This window comes from Myotis lucifugus, unplaced genomic scaffold (assembly GCF_000147115.1).
Source record: "Myotis lucifugus unplaced genomic scaffold, Myoluc2.0 scaffold_230, whole genome shotgun sequence".
In the NCBI taxonomy this organism is placed as follows: domain Eukaryota; kingdom Metazoa; phylum Chordata; class Mammalia; order Chiroptera; family Vespertilionidae; genus Myotis; species Myotis lucifugus.
Window position 1 is genome coordinate 1,894,221 of NW_005871278.1, and position 22,380 is coordinate 1,916,600.

At 47.0% G+C, this 22,380-nt stretch overlaps 1 protein-coding gene across 3 annotated transcripts in view; it reads right to left on the reverse strand.

The window, feature by feature from the left end:
• The window catches only part of TGFBRAP1 (transforming growth factor beta receptor associated protein 1), a 38,783-nt gene that overhangs the window by 9,930 nt on the left and 6,473 nt on the right, over window positions 1–22,380 (reverse strand). For all 3 annotated transcript variants that reach the window (XM_006098352.2, XM_023762075.1, XM_023762076.1), the window contains exons 2-7: window positions 13,156–13,350; window positions 10,558–10,712; window positions 7,852–7,934; window positions 5,515–5,856; window positions 3,728–3,785; window positions 349–492 (exon numbers count right to left, since the gene is read on the reverse strand). In XM_006098352.2, coding sequence (XP_006098414.1) covers window positions 349–492; window positions 3,728–3,785; window positions 5,515–5,856; window positions 7,852–7,934; window positions 10,558–10,712; window positions 13,156–13,350 — 977 coding nt within the window. The remainder of the gene's footprint in view (window positions 1–348; window positions 493–3,727; window positions 3,786–5,514; window positions 5,857–7,851; window positions 7,935–10,557; window positions 10,713–13,155; window positions 13,351–22,380) is intronic.

Below are 22,380 nucleotides of genomic sequence, written 5' to 3' on the forward strand. Positions count from 1 at the left end.
CGTGGCCCAGGCCGGGCACCCAGCCTGCAGAGCAGCCATCGGATCCTGCTCCCGTCCACGGACCACAGGGCCGCCAGCCGCAGTTAGGTGGGGTTTTGCAGAAGATGCTAAGAATGGGGCTGGCTATGCTGCCGCGTCTCTAACGTGGCCCGCCCAGACAGGATGCTGAACAGCACATCTCCAAAAGCACTGAAAAGCTGGGACGCCAGGTGCGCAGGGGCTTGTAAAGGGGAGCAAAGGACGCGGACACAGCTCAAAGCGAAGCTTGCTTACCCACCCGAATCAAGGCTTTGTCTGTCTTTACCACCCCAGCCCCACCCCCCCCGAATGCATTTACGAAGCACAAACCTCCTCACTTTTCTGCAAGGCCCAGTCGGCGTGCTTCCACACCAGCGCGTGGTCCGGGCTGTGGGTGAGGAAGTCCACCACGTAGTCGTACAGGTCTGCGCGCGTGGGGTCGTCAATCTCCCCGTTCACAATGTTCACCCACAACTGGCAGGAGCAACGAGAAGAAACAAAAGCTTACGTACCTGCTAGAAGCGGCTGAGAAAGGGCACACGCTTACTTTTTTGGCCTTTTAATACTTAAAAGCAGTCGGACAAATTTTAAGTGCTTAAGTCAAATTTAACTTTTTCTCAGAGAAATAAAGAAGTGTAGAAGACATGGCTCAGGAAATCAAGAAAACAAATCACCTGTCCTTCTCCCCCCTCTTTAGTGACGTCAGTGACACAGGTCACACACGCCCTGTGTGGGAGAGGTGGGTGTGTCCAGCAAGTTTCTGCACAAAGTAACGCGGTCACTGACAGCTCAGCACCGAAGTCACCCAGGACCGCTGGCCAGGCTGTCTCCACCTTCTCCATTCCAGGAATTCCTCACCTAAAGTCTTTTTCCTACTGTGATAGACACTGTCCTTTCAAACGCTCTGATTCTGTCCCCTAGTGTCCGATAGCCTTTGCACAAGGCCCCGGGACAGGCCGTAATGAGAGGCCTCTGCCATTTCTTGCAGAACTTCCTGCCGTGAAGTGAAGCTTGCCTTCGAGCCCAGCAGGGGCAGCATCAGGGCAGAGGGGCCGCTGCCCGCCCGCCGTGGCACTGCCCGCTGCCCGAGGTGCCTCCGCGCCCTCCTCCACGCTGCACTGCAGGCCACGCCACCAGCCAGAAGCCCCAGAAACGGGCAGGCAGCAGCGGCTGAGTCCGACGATAGGCGCGCCAACATATTTTATGGCACCAGGTTCTTCAACACTGAGTTCCCTAAACCAAATCATCTGATCACACACACTAAAATGTGTCACTTTAAAAACATAGTGGTTGTCTGTCATATAGTGAGATTTTTTTCATATTATTTCAATTTTGTAAATCTCTAAATATACCTCTGCTAATATTATTACATGTATATCAAGCTATAATTCTTTTTTTAAATATATTTATTGATTTTTTACAGAAAGGAAGGGAGAGGGATAGAGAGTTAGAAACACCGATGAGAGAGAAACATCAATCAGCTGCCTCCTGCACACCCCTTACTGGGGATGTGCCCACAACCACGGTACATGCCCTTGACCATAATCGAACCTGGGACCCTTCAGTCCGCAGGCCGACGCTCTATCCACTGAGCCAAACCGGTTAGGGCAAACTATAATTCTTATGTAATTATGTGATGTAAAAAATAAAAATTTATCTTTGACACTCAAATCTACTTTCAGCCGTGGGGTGCCTGCTGGTGGGAACCATTTTTCTCTCTCAGCCTGTTCTGCAGTGATGCTGCCACAATAGTTTAAGCAAATGTGAGTGTGCCTTTGCCAAAGTCAGGAAGCTGCCTCAGCTTGCTGAGTGGTGCTGGTGGTCGTGGCTTCTCACAAAGCACAGAAAAGAAGGCCCACAGGGAAACTGTGGCACAAAGCAACCCAAGGGACTGAGACCGGGGCAGCCTCTGTGGAAGACAGTATGGAGAGCCCTCAAAAAACTAAAAATGGAACTCCCATTTGACCCATGAGCCCACTTCTAGGAATACATCCCAAGAAACCAGAAACACCAATCAGAACAGGTGCACCCCTCTGTTCATAGCAGCACAATTCACCATAGCTAAGATCTGGAAACAGCCTAAATGCCCATCAGCAAACAAATGGATTAGAAAACTGTGGTACATCTACACAATGGAATACTATGCTACTGTAAAAAGGAAGGAACGCCTACCATTTCCAATAGCATGGATGGAACTGGAGAGCATTATGCTAAGTGAAATAAGCCAGTCAGAGAAAGATAAGTATCACATGATCTCACTCATTTGTGGAATATAATGAACAACATAAACTGATGAACAAAAATAGATCCAGAGACATAGAAGCATTAAACAGCCATCAAACCTTAGAGCAGCGGTTCTCAACCTGTGGGTCGCGACCCCTCTGGCGGTCGAATGACCCTTTCACAGGGGTCACCTAAGACCATCCTGCATATCAGATATTTACATTACGATTCATAACAGTAGCAACATTACAGTTATGAAGTAGCAACGAAAATAATAATTTTATGGTTGGGTCACAACATGAGGAACTGTACTTAAAGGGCCAGAAGGTTGAGAACCACTGCCTTAGAGGGAAGGCGGGAGGCAGAGGGTAAGAGACCAACCAAAGAACTTGCATGCATATAAGCATAACCAATGGACACAGATAATAGGGGGGTGAAGGCCTGGGCTGGGGGGACAGGGACAGGCTGGGAGAGGTCAAGGGGGAAAAAGGGGACTTATGTAATACTTTCAACACTAACAAATTTTTAAAAAGTATATGGATTGTCTAACCACTATGCTGTACACCTGAAACTAATACAAAATAATATTAAATGTAAACTATAATTGAAAAAAAAAAGACTTTCCTTTCCATAAAAACCACAGCAATCCCAGTGGATGGCAACTACCACAGGGGAACGGTCTCCCAAGAGTGTGAGAGCGGTCAGTCAGATGCTGCCAGATGCAAGACTAACATTGGTCACTTGATTCAGGCTCCGCATCCGGCCAGTTCTGGTTCCACCCCCAGCTCTACCGCTGGTCAGTGGTTTGAACCTACCTTGACCATCTTCAGTTTTGTGTGTTTTTAAATATTTTTGCAATTTCAGAGAGAAGGAAGAGGAACAGAGAAATAGAAACATCAACAATGAGAGAGAATCATTGATCAGCTGCCTCCTGCACACCCCACAGTGGGGATGGAGCCGGCAACCCGGGCATGTACCCCAACTGGGAAGCCAAACATGACCGCCCAGTCCATAGGTCGACGCCCTACCACTGGCCGGCAACCAGTTTTAGTTTTGTCACAGATGACACAGGGATAATAATTTACCCAGCTCTCTGGCAATCGTTACTCTCATTAACAGTTATTAATATCATAAATTCGCTAACATTAGCAGGGAATTATAAAACAAACTTATTCCCAGTGTTAATTTTCTAATAAGGCAGTGAAGGCAAATGTCTGAAGCCTCAATAAGAAAGCATATTTTTATTTCTTAAGATTTCAAAAAACTCAGCCTTCATAATGTTCTTATGAAGAGATGTAAAGACAAAGGAAAAATTCTTGGCCCACATTCTCAAGACATTCACTTTCTAAAAACAGTAGTCATCTTGTTGTTTACAAAAGCTTACAGATCAGGGGAAAGTGGTCTCTCTCAAGTTGTGATGACTTTTAAGCTACACTAAGGCACACGGACTGGTTTCCCAATAATGCCAACGTGCGTTTGAACTAACCTGAACTGCAGCCGCATCCTGGTCATTATGGTGGTAGAGCAGTCCCAGTGCAAAATACCTGCAGGAAAACAGCGTGGTGAGTGCCCCTCCCGCCTTCTGTGGGGCACCCCACAGTGACCCCCCACCCTGCCTTCTCCCCCCTCAGAGTTCAGCAACAAGGTCCTCGTTTCTGCTTATTTACTTATAGTGTTAAATGCACACCCAGCACCCTGGACAGTGGCAGATAGTTGGAGTGTCCTCCCAGGGCACCAAAAGCGTCAGGTTCGACTCCTGGTCGGAGCACATCCCCAGGCTGTGGGTTCCATCCCTGGTTGGGCATGTACAGGAGGCAACCAATCAATGTTTCTCTCTGACATCAACCTTTCTGTCTCTCTCTAAGCATATTACTAAGCATATTATCAGGTGAGGATTAAAATAAAAAATTTATGCCCTATCAATTTCCAAAAAAAACACATTCAAGTCTAAGATAAGCTGACCAATAAAACTATGACTTTACTATGGAAAATCACATTTGAAATTTCTTTACAATTTGCTTCAAATATTACTATAATTTCATATATCTTCAGTTAGCCACTTTAACCTAATATTAAAGGACTATTTGGAAGGTTTGCTACCTGAACTATTATTGCAAGAAGGAGTAAGGAGTTGAACATGAACAGCAGTAAAGACCAACAGGATCCAGGCATCACAGAGAATGGAACATCAGGGAAAGTCCTGGGGCAGCCCACCAGAGTTCAAGGACATGAGTTTCTATTCAGGCTGCATTACTTATGACTGTGTGACCTTGAGCAAGTAGAAAGGATTAGCAATGACATTGGCATTGCCTGGGCAGTGAGCCACGGCCACCCTTCCGAGTTCTGCAGGTGTGTCCTGCTCCTGGTCCCCTCCTCCCCAGCAGGGGACTGGAGCAAGGGACCCAGGAGGTGTCAGATTTCTTCCCACACAGAGCAAACTCCCAGGATATGGCTGACTCTCCGGACCCTGTCATCCCATCACTACCGCGAGGTGTCAGCGTATTTTCTGGTCCTAAACAAAACGACTCCACTCCACACGCGTTCAGGAATTGGAGGGACAGCTGGAGGAGCAGCGCCACGTGGAGACCAGCCACCAGACTCTTGTCTTGGCCTCTGAACAGGGTCAAGCACTGGACTCACCCAGTCCCCGTCAGATTTCACCAGGGCAGTTGTCATTTCAAATACATAACAAAAACCACAGACCAAGAACCTTACTGCCAAGTGGAGTGTGGGGGTCACCCAACACTTTTAAAGAAAAAACTCATGAGGCCCAGAAGATTCGACCACGTGACATCCCAGGAGGAGGAAGCTGCCACCCGCACCCAATCCGTGTCCTCGGATTAACTGCCCTCGCACGAGGGGCAAGGGGATGGCCGCCTACTAACGTGTGCCCGTAACGAAGAGTTTTAAGCCATAACCTCTTACCCACGAGACCAAGAAGCCCCCTCTTATCTATTTATCCAGATGTCTGTCTATCTATTCAAACTGGGCATCAGTGGGTAACGTGCGCTATTAACTGTGCCAACAAACACTGGTGTCTTCCGCAGGCGAATCCTACCTGGAACAGGAGCAACCTGAGGACCACTTCACTTACGACAGGCTGGTTAGCTCCACACGGAAGACGCCACCGGAGGGCGCTGGCTGTCACTGGGACTTCAGGGCAGCCCCTTGAGGGCCTCGGCAACTCAAACCCACTGGCTTCATCGGCTTCACGGCAGCCTCCCCACGGGAGGGAAGGCCAAGCAGGAAGCCGGGCACGCGGAGCACACTCACCGCTTGTGCTTCTCCAGCCAGGCAGCGCTGTCGGCCAGCAGGCAGGCGTTCTCGGTGACCAGGAGGTCCAGCAGGCTGGCGTGGCCGGCCTCGGCGTACAGCTTGAGCAGGGCCGTGTCCACGTCCTCCTTGTAGCTGTGGACCACCTCTGAGCTGCGCACTTCTTCCAGGTAGGTCATGAGGAAGCGCTTGCACTTGGCCGCCTTCTCCTGGTCGCCCTGGGTCAGCTGGTTCAGGTCTGCGTACTCGTGGAGAGGAGGGTGAGACCGCGTGAATGAAGAGGAGGTGGGCAACAGGAAGGGGCACAGAGAGATCAGCTCCCGGACGTCAAGCTGGCCGCTTCTGCAATTACAGTGTCAAACTAAATGAAGCAAAAAGAGAGAGAGAGTGCACGTAGGCACACAAACAGCACTGGAGGGCGGGCACGCTGCGCACGGAGCAGGAGAGCGGCGCACCACCGCAGAGACCGCCTTCACCTGCACGTGAGGCACAGCATCCCCGGGCCGAGTGCCACCACCTGATCTCACACAGAGGGAGGGGACCAGAGAGAGGACGCACAACACGTGCTGCAGTGAAACTCCGACACAGCCGCACACCACGGGCTGTGGCTCCCCGGGGCCCCAGGGCAAAGAAAGAGACACAAAGGCAACACCCATCAGCATCGGGTCGTCCTGCACTGCTTCCTCCCCGGCTGCTGGACGTCCTACAGGCTCTGCGGAACCCCAGCTTCCAGCTTCCTCAGCAGGCACCTGGGACCCGGGACATGGGCACCGCGGAAATTTCCAGGGACTCCTGAGGACTCAAGCGGCCAGCAGTCCTCACCTCGCAAGGCCCAGGAGGCCCTCCAGGAACGCCCATCGCTACCGCATCGCCGCTCCCTCTCCCCTCGCCTCCCTCCGCCCCAGTTCTGCCCACAGTGCTAATAGCAACAATGCCAGCAAAGCCTCAGGCCTGGCCCAGGGTCAGAGCCGCCTGTGGGACACACCCGCCGTGGGAGGGTGGGAGGGTGAGAGGGTGGGAAGGTGCGAGGTGCGGGCGCCGGCCATGTGAGCAGCACCAAACTTCTAACAGCAAATGGAGAAGGAATCTGAGAACCAGCCCCAGATGAGTGAGGAAAAAATCACGAGTATTATTAGCATGGTCTGCCGAGGGCACAGGAAGGGAAGGCAGAATCATGCCTGTCCCAGGAGGGTCCCCCTCAAACCTGCACTTCCCCGGCCTCGCTGACAAAAGCGAGCAGCAGTTGATGTAACGGTAAGTGATACAGAGGCTGACGTGGAAAGCACAGGAGCCCACATTTATTCTGCCAAAATCGGCAAACTTTCCTAGGAGCGCACCATGACCGTTCACCTGTATTTTAAATTAACCTGTGACGTGACGGAAGACCCCAGTGAGGAGGCTGCCAATTCCATGGGGACAAGACCAGGCGTGAGTGAGAGCGTCAGCCCACAGGGACCAGGACTCCTCCCCAACCCCAAAGCTAGTGATCATCCAGGCGCAGATGACAACAGCGGAGAACTTCTGCAGGCAAAAGGTTAGCAGGCACCAGGCTCACACGGGAACCCCTTCTTTAGCCTGAGTCTATTCTCTGCAACTAATCCGGGACCAGGGACACGATCAGAGCCCCAGTGCATGGCGCCGGGAGCTGGCGGCAGGCACGGCTCCTCCTGAGCGCAGGCCCTGGAGGCCGCACAGACCAGCACAGCCTGTGGTGGCTCCCAGCGCAGGCTCTGCTCCAGCCCCGCATTCTGAAAGCTGCTCATAGGCAATGCGTTAGTGGGTACTCAGACGACGGTACAGGTTTCACCTAATCTTCTGCAAAGCATGCTGGGCACACAGTGTGAGAGGGCAGGGCAGCTGGGAGAACAGGTGAGATGGGAGTGGGCGAGGGGTGAAGGCAGATGGCCCTGGTACAGACAGGGTTACTCATGGTGCTGGGAACCTCCCAGGAGAAACACAACTTCCTGAGCGAGCTAACTATGACGGGCCATTTATAGTCTTTAGGGAATCGTTTTCATAAGTCCTCCCAGAACTGCCTGCTCTTGTTCTAAACTCATAGCTTCCTGTGAAACCTCTGGAGAAAAGGAAAAGTGAACAATAGTATTTTCCTAAAAACCCTCCACGTTATCAAATCCACTCTTTAAACTCCCCTCTCCTGTCCTGTACGCCCGCATCAGCCCCACCCTCTAAGATACAGGACAGCTAAACTAAGGCTGAGGGTGCAGGGGATGGGTACCATCTAACCAGGGCAGCACCTCCCACCGCAGCATCGAGGTGGAATGGAGCCCTGAGCACAGAGGGACCCTCGGAAGTCCTGCTGTCAGCACCTCGAATTACCTGAAGAGCTCTTTAGCTTCCAGGAACTGCAGTTGTGCAAAGTGTATGAAGCCCGCCTGCTGCAGGATCCTTCTGTACATTCCCTGAAAGAAAGACAGCTATCAGATCCACGCTTAGAAGCTTCGACAGAAATACCATCCACAGCACACGACACAAATCAAGGAAACGTTGGACACACACCTTTGTCTCCTCGATGCCTCTTTCTTAAAGCGCCACATTCTGTCTCTTTGGATCTCTAGAAGAAATACTCCTTTACTCCCAGCCCCTCAGTCAAACTTCTGATAATCCCTCCCTAGCGCTCAGTGGAGCAAGATCAGTTCCTGCTTTAAATGAAGAGAAGGGGTGAACGGTGAGATGCCAGTCTCTTGACCGCCTGGCTCCTTCCTCTCCCTTTCCGGTTTCTCTAAGCCTGGGCTAGCATTTGGTCGCACGCATCCTAACGTTAAAGTAAGTAATGTACCTTATGATAAGGGTCACATCTAACCCTAAAAACACAGCCCCTTCAGGAGAGGTTACCCCTAAACAACCACCTCTGCTCCACACCCATCCCATCAGCGTTGTTGGGAGCCCGGTCCACAGCTGTGACTCACGCGGACCCATTCCTTTGTAGCTCAGCCCAGAAATGAGCAGAGGTGGGAAACCAAGAAGTAAGAGTCTACCCAGGAGCCGGGAAGGCTCAAGAACAGGCATATTTCAACAAGGTATCGAAATAGTAATTTACAGCACATGGAAGTCGCTCCAGTAGAGCAAGGGGGGGAGAGGTGTGCGAGTGCGCGGCAGGTGCACGGCAGGTCCGCACGGGGAGACAGGCCCCAGCGCTCTGCTCTCACCAGCTGCCGTGCCTTCCTGTCTCTGCAGACTGTACTGGTTATGTTTGACCTGCTCTGAGGACTGAAATGTTTAAAATGCCTCTCAGAGGGCTTTCACACTGTAGGGCTCAACCGCTGTTCCCCAGGTCCTCTACCCTGTGAGGTGAACTGTGGTTCAGGCACGTTTCACAGGGCGACAGAGGGGGCAGGGGAGGAGGGAAGCGGGCGGGGCCGATCTGAAGCACCTGCAGGGTGTGGACTTTACTGTCGGCAGGAGGCCCCCACTGATGCATTTTACGCCAGGATGTGGTCTGCAGTTTAGAAAGATCACCCCAGGGTGGCATGGAGGATGGAGCAGGCACCCCGAGGAGGCTGCTGACACCAACCAGCTGCAACGACGGGCACGGAGAAAGGGTTGAACCCGAGGTCCTTCTGAGGGTCCCAGGGCTGTGTGTGTTTGCAGCAACAGGGAGAAGGCAGACAGCATGTTAGAGAGGGGACATGCCGACTGAGATATCGGACCGGAGAGCAAGGCGGCTAGTAATGTTCTTAATACTCACTGCATATGTCTACTCGTGGCAAGAAGATAGAAGAAAAGGGAAAAGCAGACAAAGAACCAGGAGAGCCTCTCTAAGAAAATGTTACAAACTTAAAGTGTGCACATGAGTGTGCACGTGTGCGTGTGCATGCACGTACGTGTGTGTGTGTGTGTGTGTGTGTGTGTGTATGTGTGTGTGTGTGTGTGTGTGCGTGCGCACGTGCACAAGGAGGGGCACCCCAGGACCGGCCTGTCCAGCCATCCAACTTGTCTGCAGGCGGCAGCTCAGGGGTCCCTGATACACAGGGGAGAGAAGTGAGGGGCCCAGCAGGGTCTCAGGTCTGGCTACTGGCTCCTCCGGGCCACTGGCTGGCGGTGTAAGGAAAGCACTACAGGCGCTCAGCACAGCAGGCCCTGAGCAGGCACTTTCTTCCTTTTGCTTTTGCTGCCCCCTGCTGAGAGCTAATAGGTAGGTCTTACTTTAAAAAATTAGAAGGATGAGAGTTCATCACTATTTAAATAGAGAAAAGATGCCTTCTTTCATACCCCATAACCACTAAGTACACTTCCTGCCTCTCGCTGTCAGAACCTACCTTTTTCAGCATAAAGCATCCTCTCATTCCACAGCAGTCACAGCCACGGACTGTGAAGGGTTACTCTACGTCCATGAGCCCTTTCAACGATGACTTAGACATTCACATGAATGTACACTCACCCACATCACATTTCTTTTTCTCTCGACTCCAGAGCGTAACCTGAACTAACCTGACAGTTGATCAAGCAGCAATTGTTAGGGAATGTGACTTCATTAGAAATAAGAATAACTTGTGATTATTATATCCATTACATTTATTCATACCAACTCTACGAAAGCTCATGTTTCTTAAGTGCATTGAGTTTTCTCCTAAGGAAATTAACTAGGTGGATTCCTGCAGTATTACATAGTTATCAGTATGGTTAACCTGTAGAAAATAGAAACCTAAACTTTTACAATTCAGTCCATCCCAACAAACACAAATTCTAAAGGAGGAAACAAAGTAACCTGCTGCTACTCTTGGCTTTCAGAATTATGCCTGATTCTTCTTTGAAGGCCACTGAGGAAGGAAGTTGATCAGAAACACAGCTCTGTGTACCGAGCACAGAGCCGGAGGCTCCCAGCCTGACCTGGCTGTCGGCCGTGTCCTGCGGCTGCTGCCCGGGCCGTGGCTCTGCACCCGTTTCCTACCTGCACAGTGGGATGTGCCGAAGGAACTCCGCCCGAGCGGTCGGCACACAGGAAGGGCTCCTGTGTGGGGCTAACCCTGAATGCTTTCTGCTTACTGCCCCGGAGGCATGCTTCCTCCATCAGTAGCTACAGACCTGAAATTTTTCCTTTGGAATATTCCTCCGGGCTCCTTTTGCTAAAACCAACGCCTCCTCCACTCTGTGGCTTGCTAGAAGATCCTGTATTTGTTTCTCCAGAGGTAAGGGAACCAAGATGTAAACTCCTTTACTTGTGGCGACAATCACTCTTCCTGGGAAGAAAGGCAACCAATTGGAAGGGGGAAGACATACCGCCGGCAAGAAAACGCTGCTCCCACACTGACCCGCTCTGACGTGCTGATCAGTCTCACTGGTGTTCGCCCACACAGAATCACCATGAAACTAGAAATGATAACGCCTCTCTCTTCTTCATCCCATACGTTCAACTGTCAGCAAAGGCCAAAGTCTTAACACTACATTTCCAAAGTATAAAATATCCTTTTTTGCATTGTTTTTATTTGAAAGTGCTGATAAATTTACAACCAGTTGAGTAGATATACAAAACTTTTAAAATTTTATTTTCTGTTCGTGTTAGGTACTTTACAGGAAACAAGATTATAACACAACATTCTGAACGATGAGACAGTATTTCATACTCACCTGCCATACAAACACCTCCACATCTCGGCACTACCTTACTCACTCCCCACACAGCTGTGAGTCACCCTGACGGTGGCCAACAATGTCACCCATTTCACCTGGGGGACCTCGCACAGGCATCCACCCAGGCGTGCAACTACAATCCAAGACCAGCTCCTAGGACAGTGATGGCGAACCTTTTGAGCTCGGCGTGTCAGCATTTTGAAAAACCCTAACTTAACTCTGGTGCCGTGTCACATATAGAAATTTTTTGATATTTGCAACCATAGTAAAACAAAGACTTATATTTTTGATATTTATTTTATATATTTAAATGCCATTTAACAAAGAAAGATCAACCAAAAAAAATGAGTTCACGTTGTCACCTCTGACACGCGTGTCATAGGTTCGCCATCACTGTCCTAGTACAAAGCTTTGTTTTTTTAATCCTCACTTGAGGAAATGCTTATTGATTTTTAGAGAGAGAGAAAGAGAGAGCTAGAGAGAGAAACATCAATCAGTCGCCTCCCATAGGTGCCCCAAGCAGGGATCGAGCCCGTAAACTAGGTATGTGCCCTGACCTGGAATCGAACCCACAACCTTTTGATGCATGGGATGACACTACAACCAACTGAGTGACCCATGTCCCAGAGTCCAGTACAAAGCTGTTGAGTGCTGCTGCGCCCTGGGGACACGTGTTAAGCGAACTATTACATGTTCACAGGAAGCAATGGCACGGCTTCTCTTTCTGCCTCAAGGGGAGTTCCGGTCAGCCACGCCTTTGCTGCTGTCAGCTCGCCTCCCCTGCACTCCTGCCCACTGCAGCCCAGCCAGCCCTCGTCTCCTGGCCTGGATCGTCACCGCATCTCCCTCCCTGGTCCTCCCGCTCTGCTCTCTAGTCTGATTATCTGTCTTCTGTTCTCACAACCAAACTAGCTTTTCCCATCCTCAGGAGACTCTGTCCCCTCTCTGTGCTGGAGTCCCTGTTCCCCGGAAGCCCCCCTTGCTCACCTAGGGTGGGCACATCAACAGCCCCTCGGTGTGCACGACCCGCCCACCTCAGCACCCGAGGTGCACGGCACTGAACACCGCTGTGAAATGTGTCCTCTGAGGCTGTGCCAGGCCTCCAGCTGGAAGCTGAGGGGCTTAACATGCCAGGTGAGTCCTCGGAAGTTCACATCCCCAGCATCTCAAAAAGGAAGGGCAACGTGTGGTAAGCTAAGATCCGTAAACGATACACGCACTGCAGGAATCTGGACTAGTTCCTGGCCCAAAGAAAAGATCATAGCAGGCATTCTAGAACCCCTGGGGGAATCTGACACAGGCAGGACATGGGAGCTCACTCTCTAAGGTGCGGAAGGGCGGTGTGGTTACGGAGGAAAGTGCCCTGATTCTGAGGAGAGGCAGGCTGGAGCATTACGGTTTAAACGCTGTGTGGTCCTCCACTTCCCTTCAACGTTAGGCGCTACATCTAAGTGGACGGTGCACAGAGGTTTCCTTTGTCTTCTCTCAACTCTTCAGTACATTTAAAAACGTTCTAATAAAGTTTAGAAGTAAAATAAATCCGCCCCCTGGCTCCCCACTGCACAGAAGAGGCAGCCCCTCCCTGACTGCCGGGGTCTCCTCATCTGATACCATCCTCCTTCCACGCTGAGCACCACAGCCACTGAATTGCTTCCGGGGCCTGAAGTGCAGGTTTGCATGCACCTTGCTCTCTACCTGAAGGTTCTTTCATAGTACATATGCTTGGCTGAGTCCTTCTCACCTTTAAAGGTTTGGCTCAAATACCACCTCCTTCAGGAAGCCCTTCCTGATATTTCTAGGAAATATTTCCTCCTCTGCTCTCCCCTTACTTCATCCTATCAGGCTCTTCAACTGCTGTGCCTACTGTTTAAATGTCTCTCTCCCCACTGACCCTGGGCCCCCAAAGTGTGGAATGTGTGTTACCATCACCTTGTACCTGCTATGCTCAGCATAAACCCGGTTCCTAACGGGCCCGGAGCAATACTTACTGAGGAAATGTCACAATGGAAGGAATACACAGAATTTTGTTAAGATTTCTGCGTAAACTGGTACCTTCGAAGTCCTGCAGAATGTGGCCTTCCTTGAAAGGCAGGGTCTGCTTCTGCTGCTGGTCCAGCATGCTGTGGACTGTGATGAAGGCGTCGTCGAGCGCCAGGACATAGGGGAAGCAGACAGCCGCCCCGATCACGTTCTCCGACCAGTGCACAGGAGCCCGCTGAGAAATCCCAGCAACGGTGGCAAACATGCCTAGAAAAACAGGGATTAGGAGGCCTTAAATAACTATTTATTTTCCTGCATCTGGATGCAGAATATCTCTCACTTTCCTTATATCTCAGATAGGAAAGATAACATAATTTGCTGCATGTGTGAAGAACTCTACATGACTTCATTTCCATGAGAACTAGCTTCCCAGAGTGTATATCTTATTTACTTCCAACTAAAAATGAAGGTAAACTGGGGGATTAAAAATGGTGGTGGAGTAAGTGGATGCTGCATGGACACACTCCCAGGACCTAACTGGAATTACAACTAAAACACAGAACAACTTCTTGAATAATCAACTAGACACTCGCTGGAGAGGATCCTGGTAAATGAGGACCAAAAGTGAAGACCGCATAGAGACTGGTAGGAGGGGCAGAGGCGCGAAAGGTTTAGCCGGCTGCCACAGACACCAGCTGAGGTTCCAGAGGCATATCTCAGCTCCGGGGGGGTCCCATTGAGAGCACTGGGGTCTAAACCCCAAGCAGAAAGCACCAGAATTGAGAAATGTGATCACATAACATCTGGCTGTGAAAAGCAGCAGGGTTGCTGTCTGCCAGGAAGAGACAGCTAGAAATGCAGGCACCCTCTTAAAGGGCCAACACACAAAATTCCCTGTGCAGCCACCCACCTTGTGCTCCAGCAGAGGGAGGACACAGTGAACTGGAGCTGTGTGAGCAGAAGTCAGGATTGGGGGCTCTGGGGTTATACCTCAAAAGGTAGACATCCCAGTTTCCAGTTCTGAGTCATTCCCTCATGCTGCGGAGGTCACAAATTCCCTATTTGCTATACAGGCGGCTTTGCCTGGGTGGAAGACAGCTGACAGACCCTATTGGAAAGCACCTTGCTCCACAGTGTGGAGTTACTGAGGCCCATTAAGAGACTGAGAATTAGAATTAGCATCCAAGCAGAAGCAATTGCCCCACCTTGTTGGGATAAACTCTCGCCATACTTGTAGATGATTGCCTGAGGGCCAGTCAAGACTAAATCCAGCCCTGGCTGGTTTGGCTCAGTGGATGGAGCGTCGGCCTGTGGACTGAGGGGTCTCGGGTTTGATTCCAGTCAGGGGCATGTGCCTTGGTTGTGGGCACATCCCCAGTGGGGGGTGTGCAGGAGGCAGCTGATCGGTGTTTCTCTCTCATCGATGTTTCTAGCTCTCTATTCCTCTCCCTTCCTCTCTGTAAAAAATCAATAAAATATATTTTTAAAAAAAAAAGACTAAATCCAATCAGTGTGCAAGAAGAGGCAGTCTCTAGAGCAGCGGTTCTCAACCTGTGGGTTGCGACCCCTTTGGGGGTCGAACGACCCTTTCACAGGGGTCGCCTAAGACCATCGGAAAACATATATAATTACATATTGTTTTTGTGATTAATCACTATGCTTTATGTTCAATTTGTAATAATGAAAATATATCCTGCATATCAGATATTTACATTATGACTCATAACAGTAGCAAAGTTACAGTTATGAAGTGGCAATGAAAATAATTTTATGGTTGGGGGTCACCACAACATGAGGAACTGTATTAAAGGGTCACGGCATTAGGAAGGTTGAGAACCACTGCTCTAGAGGCTTGGAGTCTTTGCCTGATCTAATTAGTCAGAAACAGCATTTGATTGTCCTACACTAGAGATTGAGAGGTATAGCAGATCTACCTAACATAAAGTCACAAACTCAAACAGGCAACCAAAATGAGGAGACAAAGTAACAACACCCAAATGAAAGAACAAGAGAATTCTCCAGAAGAAGAGAAAAATAAAATGGAGATAAGAACTTTATCTGATATAGAGTCAGAAAAATGATGGTAAAGATGCTCAACAGCAAGAGAAAAGATATAGTAACTATGAAACCAGAAATAAAGCATGACATAGCACAAATAAAGAACACATTGGAAGGAATACACAGCAGATTAGGAGTGGCTGAGGATCAGATCAGTGAATTAGAAGACAGGGTAGAAAAATCACTCAATCAGAACCAAGAAGAAAAAACAATTAAAAAACAGGAAGACAGCTTAAGGGAGCCAACATGAAATGTATAATATTCACATAATAGGTGAGCCAGAAGGGGAAGAAAGAGAGCAAGAGAAAGAGAACATGTTTGAAGAAATAATAGCAGAAAACTTCCCTAACCTGGTGAAGGTCATATAAGTTCAGGAGGCATAGAGAGTCCCAACCAAGAAGAACCCAAATAGGCCCACACCCAGACACATCATAATTAAAATGCCAAAAACTATAAGACAAAGAGAGAATCTGAAAGGCAGCAAGAGAAAAGCAAACTGTTACTTACAAAGAAGCTCCCATAAGGCTGACACTTGATATCTCAATAGAAATTCTACAGGCCAGAACAGAATGGCATGAAGTACTCAAGGTAATGAAAAGCAAGGATCTGAAACCAAGATAACTATATCCAGCAAGGCTATCATTCAAAATAGTCAAATAAAGAGCTTCCCAGACAAAAAAATAAAATAAATAAAAAAGGCTAAAGGAGTTCATTATCACCACCCAGCATTGCAAGAAATGCTAAAGGAACTGCTGTAATGAGAAGAAGAGAGAAACCTAAGCATACAGAATTAAAATGGCAATCAATAAGTACCTATCAATAATAACCTTAAAGGTAAATGGGTTAAATGTTCCAATCAAAAGGCATAGGGTAGCTGGATGGATAAAAAAACAAGACCCAACTATATGTTGTCAACAAGAGACCCAGCACAGAAAAAAAGATTCACACAGGATGAGAGTGAAGGGATGGAAAAGATTTTTCTATGCAAATGGAAAAGAAAAAAAAAGCTGGGGTAGCAATACTCATATCTGACAAAATAGACTTGAAAATGAAGGCCATCACAAGAGACAACACAGGTCACTACATAATACTAAAGGGATCGATCCAACAAGAAGATATAACCCTGGTAAACATATATGTACCCAATCTAGGAGCACCTAAATATATTTTAAAAACTTCTAGAGGACTTTAACCAGTTAACTGCCACAATATTTTGAATTTAAATAAAATGGTTTGCCACTTGTGTCTATAGACACTTATGGCGTACAAATGGTTAAGGGAGAGACTGACAAAAATACAGTCATAGTAGCGACTTTAACACCCCCCTGACTCCACTGGGTAGATCTTCCAGACCAAAACTTAACAAGGAAACAATGACTCTGAATTGCACACTGGATCAGAATGAATTTAACTGACATTTATGGAACATTTCACCCCAAAGCTACAGAATATAAATTCTTTTCAAGTGCACGTGGGTCATTCAAAAAGACAGGCCACATATCAGGACACAAAACAAGCCTCTAAGTTCAAGAAGATTGAAATCATATCAAGCACCTTCTCAGATCACAGTGGAATGAAATTAGAAATCAACTACAGTAAAAACACCCCAAAACATTCAAACACATGGAGACTAAATAGCATGTTATTAAACAATGAATGGGTTACCAATGAGATCAAGAAAGAAATAAAAAACTTCCTGGAAACCAATAAAAACGAACACACAAGAACCCCAAATCTGGGACACAGCAAAAGCAGTCCTGAGAGGGAAGTTCACAGCACTACAGGCCCACCTCAAAAAATAAGAAAAATCTACAATAAACTATTTAACCTTACGGCTTAAAGAACTAGAAAGAGAACAACAAGAAAAGCCCAGAGTAAATAGAAGAATGGAAATAGTAAAGACTAGAGCAAAAATAAATGACATAGAGACTAAAAAGATCACTACCGCCCTAGCTGATTTGGCTCAATGGAAAGAGCATCAGCCTGCGGACTGAAGGGTCCCAGGTTCGATTCCGGCCAAGGGCACATGCCTGGGTTGCAGGCTCGATCCCCAGTGGGGGGTGTGCAGGAGGCAGCCAATCAATGATTCTCTCTCATCATTGATGTTTCTATCTCTCTCTTCCTCTCCCTTCCTCTCTAAAAATCAATAAAATCTTTTTTTTAAATCACTACCAAAAAATTCAATGAAACCAAGAGCTGGTTCTTTGAGAGGATAAACAAGATTGATAAAGTGTTAGTCAGACTCATCAAGAAACAAAGAAAGGCCGAAACCGGTTTGGCTCAGTGGATAGAGCGTCGGCCTGCAGACTGAAAGGTCCCAGGTTCGATTCCGGTCAAGGGCATGTACCTGGGTTGCAGGCACATCCCCGGTAGGAGATGTGCAGGAGGCAGCTGATAGATGTTTCTCTCTGATAGATGTTTCTAACTCTCTATCTCTCTCCCTTCCTCTCTGTAAAAAATCAATAAAATATATTAAAAAAAAAAGAAACAAAGAAAGAGGACCCAAATAAATAAAATCAGAAACGAAAGTGAAGAATTAACCACTGACACCAAAGAAATACAAAGGATTGTAAGAAAATATTATAAACAATTATATGCCAACAAGCTGCACAATGTGGATGAAATTTACAAATTCCTAGAAAAATACAATCTCCCAAAACTGAATCAGGAGGAATCAGAAAACCTGATTACAACTGAGGGAATAGAAGCAGTAATAAAAAAACTCCCACCAAACAAAAGCCCAGGTCCAGACGGATTCACAGGGGAGTTTGACCAAATATTCAAAGGAGAACTAACACCTACACTCCTCAAACTATTCCAAAAAGTCCAAGAGGGAAGAACACTTCCAAACTCTTTTTATGAGGCCAGCATTATCCTAATTCCAGAACCAGATAAAGACACTACAAAGAAAGAGAATTATAGGCCAATATCCCTGATGAATATAGATCAGCCGTGGGCAAACTACGGCCAGCGGGCCACCGTTTGAAATGAATAAAACTAAAAAAAAAAAAAGACCGTACCCTTTTATGTAATGATGTTTACTTTGTATTTATATTAGTTCACACAAACACTCCATCCATGCTTTTGTTCCGGCCCTCCGGTCCAGTTTAAGAACCCATTGTGACCCTTGAGTCAAAAAGTTTGCCTACCCCTGATATAGATGCTAAAATCCTCAACAAAATATTAGCAAATCGGATCCAGCAATATATTAAAAAGATCATACACCATGACCAAGTGGGATTTATTCCAGGGATGCAAGGCTGGTACAATATTTGCAAATCAAAAGACATGATACATCACATAAACAAACTGAAAGACAAAAATCACATGATCATATCAACAGACACATAAAAAGCATTTGAAAAATTCCAACACCCATTTTTAATAAACACTCTCAGCAAAGTGGAATAGAGGGAGCATATCTCAAAATGATAAAGGCCATATGTGACAAACATACAGCCTACATCATACTCATGGGAAAATACTAAAAGCATTTCCCCTAAGAACAGGAACAAGACAGGAATGCCCACTTTCACCACTCCTGTTCAACATAGTATTGGAAGTGCTAATCATAGCGATCAGACAAGAAGAGAAATACAAGGCATCCAAATTGGAAAAGAAGAAGTAAATCTGTCATTATTCACAGATGGCATGACATTGAACATAGAAAACCCTAAAGACTCCATCAAAAAACTACCAGATTTAATAAATGAATTAAGCAACATAGCATGATACAAAATTAACACCCATAAATCTATGGCATTTTTATACACCAATAATGAACTCACAGAGAAACTAAAAAAACAATCCCATTTACCATTGTAACAAAAAAATTAAGATACCTAGGAATAAACTTAACCAAGGAGGTAAAAGACCTGTACTCGGAAAACTACAGGACGTTAAAAAAAGAGATAGAGGAAGACATAAACAAGTGGAAGAATATACCGTCTTCATGGATTGGTAGAATCAACATCATTAAAATGTCCATACTACCCAAGGCAATCTACAGATTCAATGCAATCCATAGAATTACAACAAAAACTCCAAAAATTTATATGGACTAAAAAGACCCTAAATAGCCGCAGGATTCCTGAGAAAGAAGAACTAAGTTGGAGGAATCATAATATCAGATTTCAAGTTATACTACAAATATACCGTAATCAAAAGAGCCTGGTACTGGCACAAGAACAGGCATATAGATCAATGCAACAGAATAGAGACCCAAGAAACTAACCCAAGCCATTACACTCAATTAATATTTGACAAAGGAGGCAAGAGCATACAATGGAGTCAAGACAGTCTCTTCAATAAATGGTGCTGGGAAAATTGGACAGATACATGCAAAAAAAATGAAACTAGACCACCAACTTACACCACACACAAATATAAACTCAAAATGGATAAAGGACTTAAATGTAAGACGGGAAACCATAAAAACCTTAGAAGAATCCATAGGCAGCAAAATCTCAGACATCTCTGATAGCAATATCTTTACTGATACATTTCCTAGGACAATGGAAAGTTAGAAGAAAATAAACAAATGGGACTACATCAAAATAAAAAGCTTCTACACAGCAAAAGAAACCATCAACAAAACAACAAGAGAGCCTACTGCATGGAAAAACATGTTTGCCAATGTTACATCTGATAAAAGTTTAATCCCCCAAATTTATAGGGAACTCATATAATGTAACCAAAGGAAGATAAACAATCCAATCAAAAATGGGCAAAGGACCTAAATAAACTCTTTTAGAAAGTGGACATACAGAAGGCCAAGAGGCATATGAAAAAATACTCAAAGTCAGTAATCATTGAGAGATGCCAATCAAAATGACAATGAGGTACCATCTCACACCTGTCAGAATGACTACCATCAACAAATCAACAAACAGCAAGTGCTGGCAAGGATGAGGAGAAAAAGGAATCCTCGTGCACTGCTGGTGGGAATGCAGGCTGGTGCAGCCACAATGGAAGACAGTATGGAGTTTCCTCAAAAACTAAAAATGGAACTCCCATCTGACCCAGTAATCCCACATCTAGGAATATATCCCAAAAAATCAGAAACACAAATCAGAAAAGATATATGCACCCCTATGTTCATAGCAGCACAATTTAAAATAGCTAAGATTTGGAAACAACCTAAGTGCCATCAGCAGATGAGTGGATTAAAATACTGTGGTAGCCCTAGCAGGTTTGGCTCAGTGGATAGAGCGTCGGCCTGGAGACCTAAGGATCCCGGGTTCAATTCTGGTACATGGGCTTGTACCTCAGTTGCAGGCTCCTCCCCGGCCCTGGTTGGGGTGCGTACAGGAGGCAACCAATTCACATCGATGTTTCTCTCTGTCTCTCCCTCTCTCTAAAAATCAATGGAAAAATATCCTCGGGGAAAGTGGGCTGCATATGACAACGTGCTGCAGGATGTTTGGAATCGCAGCGAGAGGAGTGTGTCGGTGCTAAGGATTAACAATGGGCACCCAGAAGGACGTCCGACCCCCAAAGCAGCAGCCAATGATATACTAGGTGTACCGGTTAATGATGGCGGATTTTGTAATCAAAGAAAACAGGATAATTTCAAGAGAAACATTGAAAATGCTTTATTCAAAGTAATGTCCATCGCTAGCTACACATTCCCCCATCTTTTAGGTAATTTGTGGATACAGTCCCCATAGAACTTTTCTTGTTTTGAGGCAAACCATTCAGAGACCCAATTTACCATTTCTTTGTACGTTTTGAAGTGCTGCTCAGAAAGTGCGTGTGCCATCGATCGGAACAAGTGGTAATCTGAAGGAGCAAGGTCTGGTGAATACGGCGGGTGGGTTAATACTTCCCAGGCAAGATCTTTTAACGTGTCTTTAACTGGTTTTGAAGTGTGTGATGGTGTGTCATCATGAAAATCAAGTACAGAGATAGCGCTTTCCCGCTCAATGAGGCTGTTCAAGAGGTTGGGCGCCCTGGGGCTCACAGGGGAGCAAGCCCTGCTCTTCCCAAACATACTCTGAAGCCTTCCCCTGTGCCCAGAACCCTTGCTTGGCCCTGCCCAACCCTTTCAACACTGGCTTTCGGAGTGTGAAGCAGCACCAACTGAAACTGTCAGGACGACAGAACAATAAGCTTTTTGAGAGAGAGAAAGAGGGAGGGAGGGAGAGGAGGGAGGGAGGGAGAAAGAGAAAGAGAGAGAACGTGTGCATCTCCCACCACAGTTACAATTGTCTAACATGAACCATTCTTTCACCTTAAGTATTTCCCTTTGACCCTTTAAGTCTCTAACCATCATTATGAAGACTAAACTCAATAGAAAAACAGACAAAAGATATGAATCAGTAAGTCACAGAAGTCAAAATGCAAATGACCAATAAACTCATGAATAGAGTCCATGTTCATTAGTAACCAGGGGAACACAAATTTAAAGAAAAAAGCAAGTTTTACCCATTACATTGGCCGAAGGTTATAGACTGTGTTAGTATGGCATAAAGAAACGTTTTGGAGAATAATTTGGTGTTTTCTATCAAAACTGAACATACACCTACAATTAGTTCAGTAATTCTGCTTTTCAATCTATCACCAACCAGTAAGTACAAGGGTGGCCACTGTGCCATTTTTAATAAGAGCATAAACTTGAGTATCATACACCAAACAGTAGGGCTCTGGGTGAACTCATCACAAACAGAAAGGAAAGCTCATTTATTAAATGAACACCTACAAACAAAAAAATTATAAATGAGCATGTTGAGCATCAACCTAAATTCAACACTTGCTAGGCCCTTGCTGTGAGTCGAGCACTGAGTTAGATACGGAGGGACAGACTGAGACACAACCAAGGGACTCACAGCGCTGAAGGGGCTCAGGAAAGTACATAAGTAATTACTACAAGAGGCAGCAACCTGGCAGAGAAGGAGGTGGAGTCCAGGTGGAGCTGTGGTCAGACAGGCTGCACAGGGAAGACGAACCCAGGGAGGGTGAGGGGGTGGGTGGGCTCGGCATTAAGCAGCAGGAGCTCATAGGGAGGCGGGGAAGAGGGGAGCGTGTCCCCCTAACAGGAGTGGCTCCCAGAACAGGGCAAACCCTTCATGGGGTGCAGAGGGTGGGAGAGGGAGGTTTGGGTGGGGGTGGAGGAGTACAGCCTGAAATCGGCACAGATCCCAGGGCTTAGAGAAACCACCTGCAGGGGAGGCTGCACGAAGGAGGGAGAGACCCAGACACGGAGGCCAGGCAGCTGCCTGCCACAGGAGGAGGCCCGGT